This window comes from Arachis ipaensis, chromosome B09 (genome assembly GCF_000816755.2).
Source record: "Arachis ipaensis cultivar K30076 chromosome B09, Araip1.1, whole genome shotgun sequence".
Taxonomy (NCBI): domain Eukaryota; kingdom Viridiplantae; phylum Streptophyta; class Magnoliopsida; order Fabales; family Fabaceae; genus Arachis; species Arachis ipaensis.
Genome location: NC_029793.2, coordinates 25,504,039 through 25,511,112, shown reverse-complemented (window position 1 = coordinate 25,511,112; position 7,074 = coordinate 25,504,039). Strand labels below are relative to the sequence as shown.

Genomic DNA, 7,074 nt, shown 5'->3' with positions numbered 1-7,074 from the left:
GTAGTTTTAGAATACATATTAATTCAATTTTAAATTATTTTAGGTTAAATTAAATTTACATGCCTTCATTTTATTTAAGTTAATTTTAATTGTCAATCATAAAACATATCTCTTATTTAACATAAGATTGGAAAAATATTTGATTTGAAAGACATAAAGTAGTAAGAAACAAAGAATACGACTTTATAATTTTTACGAATAAAATACCAAGAAATACTAGGAAATACCAGGGGAGTCGTACTAGAAATCTGCTATTCCCATAAACTTATTGTATATGTCGTAATAAAACCTTCACAAAGTATTCTAAATTAAAAATTGGTTTAATTTTTTGGATTAGTTAAAATTTTTTCATCTTTTTTAATGTATTAATTTGTTCTGTTTTGTGCTGGATTCTAATAACGTAAATCTTTAATCATGGTAAAATGAAAAAGTATAGGTTGATAATAAAAATATTAAATGATGTGAACGGTTAGAAATAAGAGATTGAGAGAGTAATTTGAAAAGTGCATTATTTAATTGTGATGAAAGGTATAATATATAAGGGATATTTATAGGTGGTAAATGAATTTAAATTGATTTTAATAATTCTCTAACATGAACAATAGATATATTGGATGTTTATTTTACTAGATGTACGGATAATTATTTTAATATTAAGATTTAGATGCTTAATTTAAAAGTGTTGTGTATTTTTATTTAATTGGTGGTTATTCATATTGTTCAAAATGGTCATTATTTACCTAGCACTCCATTTATAAAATTTTAGAAGATTTATCGTGTCTCATTATAATCTAAATATTGTTGTCAATCAAATTCAATTAAATTGGTCCAAATCAAATGAAAACAACTCACACAATCTGCGCATGAATCACATAATTTTTTTAGTGTTTTTTTTAGTGTGTTTTTTTTATTGTCGTTTTTTTATTGCTACTATTATTAATGCGTTTTTTTTATTTCTCCCCCTCCTCCAAATAATTATTATAGCATTTTTTTCTTCTTATTCTTTATTTATTTATTTTTGTTAAGAGGATGAAACAAGAATAATCATAGAGTTAATACTCATTTTGAATTTTGAATATTGAGGTCGAATTTAATTTGATCCTTAAAATTTTAATGAACCCAAATTGGATCTTGAAATTTATAATCGTAACTCGCATTATCTCTTAAATTGATCTCTATTAATGGCATGTTGATTTAGTATATTAACTTACTGCGATTTGAATTTCTCGCCCAAGTTTCATCTAATCGAGACCTATTAAACTCCCAAAAACTTGATTGTCGCTCCCAGAACTCTAAAATCTTCAAATTGAATTTGTTATTTTGTCTTTGTGAGAATGTTGGGGATCCAGTCAAGCTTCTAAGAGATTTACTAGGTGTCAATCATATAGAACCTAAGCGAAGAGCCAAAATCTTAGCAAGTTAACGTGTAAAATCAACACGTCATTCATGAAAATTAATTTAGGGGATAACACAAGTTACCATTATAAATTTTGGGGTTTAAATTGAGTCAATTGTAATTTTAGAAATCAATTTGAGTCCCATTCCAAATTTTAGGGATCAAATTGAGTATTAATTCAGAATTATAGAAAGGTGAAAGAAAAAGAGATGATGATGATGATGATGATGATGTATAGACTTACATTAATATGTCCATGATAGTATTCAACCACTTTTAAAAAATAAACATAGCCCATCTAAATTGGTCATTTAGGTTGGGTTTTTGAACCATAATAATTTTGGTTTTCTTAAATTAAATAAATTAGGCATCTTTAATTAATAATAGCTTTTTAAAGCCTATTCTTTGTCAACTATATTTTCTCATCTTTATTAATTCCTTTTTCTTATTTAGTGTGGTTAGGAGTGGTAAAATAAAATAAATTTGTCAAATCAATTTATCATGCAAACCTGCTAAAAAAATTAGATCGAACTAGAATTTGAAATTTATGAAATAAAAAAATTTATCAAATTTAAACTGCCAAACCCATAAGTTTTGGCAGACTGATTTGCCGAATAAAAAGTTGCAAATTAACATTTTAAATTCACTTTATTCGACAGACTATACTAATCCAACTTAATTTTTGAACAAATTTTAGTGGGATGAAAAATAGACTATTCGTTTTACCACCCTAAAGTGTAATGTTAGATCTACTTGTATAGCGCATTATTATTATTACAAAATTAATGAATCCATGAGCCATGATCTGGAGTTTTAAGATTGCAGTTTCTTCTAGAATCAAACAACTATTATGCGGTTAAAAAAAAAAAGTAAAAAAGCTTTATTTTTCTTAATATTTTTACAAGTACGTAACCTCTAACTAAAAATAAATGACAAAATAATTTTTGATTATTTATTTTTAAATATTATAATTTTTTTCGCTTAGAATAACATTTGAAAAATGTTAATTTTTGTTCTTAAACTCCAGAAGTAACTTGTTGAGTTGGTGATTTAATATATAGATTATTATGTATTTTTTTTATTTTGATATTGTATAGTACTGTGTAAAACACATACATACTGGATAGAATGATATTTAATACGCTCCTATAGATGACTTATTTTTTTGGTTATGGAAACCACGTATGTGTTGTACAATTGGTTATAGATTTTTGGAGTCTTAAACCAATGTGTGGGACAGCTTTTTCTGAGTTACAGTGTGAAAAATTCGGATCATGCGAGTTCTTTGTATGAAAAAGTTGATGATTAAATTGGAGGGTCCGATTTGAAAGTAGAGAAAATTTGAATCTTCGACAAAGCAAATCGGATCGTTCGTGTTGTATATATATTTAATTTTTTTAGAAATTCGTATATCAAATCGTATGGTCCGAGTTGATTATTATAATTTATTTTTGAATGAGCTGAAAGTAATCACTGGTCCTGCTTGGCTTCTTTTTCTGCTTTCTTCTACCGGTGTTCTTTTTTCTTTGATATGAAGTAAAAAATTTTCGTAGTGAAGTTTCTGTTTTTATTTAGGTGAGTGAGAAAAATGGATGATAGAGTTCTTTTAAAAGTGTATTACTTTGGTCAGATTTTGTTACAAACATCTGAAGGAGTAAAATTTATTTGTGAAAATCCGTTAGATGTTGTTATTTCCTTTACAATCTCATTTGAAGAGCTCAAAGGTGTGATCTGTGAGAAGATAGATTCTGAGATGTCAAGAAAAATATCCCATACCGATGTTTGGTGGATTCGTCCAATTTGAAACAAAATATGTAATGGACGAAGCGAGTATGCAAGAGATGTTTTCAATGTATATTGAAAGTCGTGCTCGAATCTCGTTCATCGAGTTGTACATTAAATTCGAACAATTTGAGGCCGACCGGAATATTGTACAAGAAGATTACAATAGTGACAGTGAAGAAGAGTTCGAAAGCAATTACGAAGTTGTTGGTCCAGACAGAGATGAAGATCAAGGTGACGGCACTATGGCTCCAAATGTAAAAGACGTGGCAAATGCACTCGCAAACGAAGTGCCGTTTGAGGAGCCATCTTTCATGCGAGTGTTGGATTTGGAAACCATGCATGTTCCGGAGTTTCTGGAATATATGAGTGCAGGTACGTACTTGCCTATATTTATAAAAAAGATTAGAACTATGAAGCACGGACACTTCGCTGAGTTATCGTGTCCGCATGTGGCGGACACATTTCGGACACGACACTCACCGACACTTGTCCAACACGCGTGTCTGCTGTGTCCAACCGTGTCTTAATAAAAAATAAAAAATTTTTCTCCGGACACGCCTGGACACACCTAAATACCATCACGTGTCTGTGTGTCCAGTCTTATTCTTAACATATATTCTTAAAATAAATTTATATATAGTATATATTATTATTTATTAAAACAAAAAATATTTTAAATACTTGATATAATTAAAATAAGACATTAAAAATAATTAAAAATTTTAATTTATATTTTAATATCAATAAAATATCAAAATATCATTACAATTTATCTAAAAAATACTTTATATTTTATATATATGCGTGTACCCGTGTCATGTAAGATTTTAAATTTTGCGTGTCGGCGTGTCTCGTGTCGTGTCGTGTCCCGTGTCCGTGTCAGTGTCCGTGCATCATAGGATTAGAATTTTGTAATAATTTATCTTGATCGATGGACGAAATAGTTAAGTGACATGTGAAAATATACTCAATTAACATTTGTTTATGTGTTTATTTAGGTAAGTTTAAGATAATAGTTTTTTTAGTTAGTTATTGATTTAGTTGAATATAAATTAATATTTAGTTAAATATTTAGGTAATTATGTGTTTATTTTTTTATTTTGTTTAGATTGAGATAATAACCTGAGGTAAAGTTTATTTATATCATAAAGTTTATTTATATCATAATTGATGCAGTGAGTATTGATTTACCTTTAATTTCAGTTATTAAATATTCGTGTATTAAGTATTTTTCGTATGGTTGCCATCACGGCAGAAATTTCTATTGTCGCAGATGGTGAATTTGCCATGGGTATGGAATTCAGTTCCAGGGAAGCTATTATTAAGGCGATGAAAGAGTATATGATCCGAAGAAGTGTAGACTATCGGGTGTATGAGTCAGAGCCGTTGACATTTTATGCGAAGTGTACACAATATGGGTCAGGGTGTGATTGGCTTATCAGGGTTAGCATGATCAGCAGAAAGTATTGTTGGGTTATAAGGAGGTATAATGCTACTCACACCTGTACCAGAGCCATCATTTCTCAAGATCATTCAAAGTTGGATTCGAACACAATTGCAGAAACAATAAAGCCGTTGGTTGAGGCTGACCCCTCGTTAAAGGTAAAATCAGTTTTTGCAGAAGTGCAATCAAAGTTCAACTACACCGTCAATTATCAGAAAGCATAGTTGGCTAAGCAAAAGGCAGTAGAAAAAAATATTTGGAGGTTGGGAAGCATCGTACGAAGCGTTGCCTATATGGTTTGAGGCCATGTGTCATAAGGAGCCATCAGCTGTCGTCCATTTTGAGACTATGCCTGCATATCAAGACGATGACTTGGTGAGTGATATTCAGGTATTGCATCGAGTCTTTTGGAGTTATTACCCCTGCATTAGAGCATTCAAGCATTGTAAGCCAATATGAGACTCACTTGTACGGAAAGTATAAGGATTGTCTGTTAGTGGCAATTTCACAGGATGGCAACAACAATATCGTCCTAATTGCATTTGCTATTGTGGAGGGAGAGACTTCTGATGCGTGGGACTTTTTTCTGAGTAACCTGCGACAATATGTTGTGACTCGGGATGGTGTGTGACTGATATCCGACCGACACGAATCAATCAATGCAGTTGTGGCTCGCAGTAACGGAGCTTGGTCACCTCCTAGAGCTTTCCACATGTTTTGCATCAGGCATATTGAGTCGAACTTTCTGAGAAAATTCAAGGCGCCGTACCTGCAAAAACTTGTCGTCAATATAGGTAACATTGAGTAATTCGAAGTTCGTTATTAACAGAGTTACCTTCATTAAGTGTTTGTCATCTTTTTTTTGTTTGCTTTTTGTTATTGTGCAGGATATTCGAGGACGGTGCGCGAGTACGAAGTGCATTACCAGCGTTTACGAGAACGGGGCGAGGCTTACACTAACTGGTTAAACCGAATCCCCCGCGAATAGTATGCATTGGCATTTGATGGTGGTTATCCATGGGGTCACACGACGACGAACCTAGTCAAATGCATCAACTCTATTTTGAAGGGTGCACGCAATCTCACCATCACTGCACTTGTCAAAGCAACATTCTACAGGCTTAACGAGCTATTCACCCGAAAAAGAGTCGAGGCGGAGGCTCGATTTAATGCTGACAATGTATTTTCTGAGCTTGTGACCTCGAAATTGCATGCAAACCAACTTGCATCAGGAAACATCCAGGTTAATTGCTTTGATAGGCAGAATGAGGTATTTGAAGTGCGTGAGATGCCAAGTGGACTGAATTATGCCGTCGACCTCCATTTGCATCGATGTGACTATGGCGAGTTCCAGGTGGACCGGATTCCGTGTCAACATGTGTTTGCATGTTATGCAAATCAACGACTGGACTAGCAAGTGTATGTGCATGATCTGTATAAGATGGACCAAGTTCGACGGGTTTACCAAGCTAGGTTTAGGCTACTGGGAAATCCTACTACATGGCCTGCTTACAACGGGTCGCGATTCGTACCGAATTCGTACCTAAGATGCGTGACCAAAAGTCGCCCCAGGATGACGCGCTTCTTGAATGAGATGAACACGCGAATGTTGCGTCCTCCACGGCGATGTAGGCAATGTGGGGCTGAGGGACACAGCCGTAGTAAATGCCGTCAGTGAGCTGGTGCACCTGCCGAAAATAATGCTCAGTAGAATTATATATTATTATGCTATTTGAAACATTGTAACTTATATCAATCTACTCTATGACATATGCAACTTTAGATTTTGTCCAATAAATTAACTACATTTAAAACATTATAACTTCTCCAAGTACTCCATGTCATACAAAGTAAGTTTACATCGAACAGTTAATTGATACATAAAAAAGTTAACTGATACATAAAAAATGTTAATAACACAACATCTACTTTCTGATTGCCCACTTTACATCTTTCACAAAATTCTTATATTTCTTGGCGGCCTTTTTAAACACAAACAGAGTAAATCGATTAGTGCTACTAAAATATAATAATTTTCTAACTAGAGCAACTAATTTATTAAAATCATGCTAAATTTTTTGTTAATTACCAAATTTAGTAATTACCATCTTAACCTACCAATTAATTAACTATCATTATTAATCATTTTTCATCATTAACTCAACAACAAATATTAATTCAAATCACACAACTATCATACATAATTTTACTAAATCTAATTAAAACAAACAATTTTACTAAATCCAATTTACTAAGTAATAATATTTTAACTTCTAAATTTAATTGATTATCCAAAAGCTAACAATGAACAATGAACAAACACATTATATTATATTTTACAAAACCTAATTATTAATCAAAAGCATCAACATTATTTCAAAAAATTCGGCACCGATTTAGTTTATTTATTGTTATGAAAAAATAATATAATTTATAAAGTTATAATTTC

At 31.8% G+C, this 7,074-nt stretch overlaps 1 protein-coding gene across 1 annotated transcript; it reads left to right on the top strand.

The window, feature by feature from the left end:
• Positions 4,974-6,039, top strand: LOC107615246. Its single transcript, XM_016317343.1, has 5 exons — positions 4,974-5,015; positions 5,137-5,248; positions 5,291-5,419; positions 5,513-5,526; positions 5,614-6,039. The coding sequence occupies exons 1-5, from the start codon at positions 4,974-4,976 to the stop codon at positions 6,037-6,039; spliced, it is 723 nt and encodes a 240-aa protein (XP_016172829.1).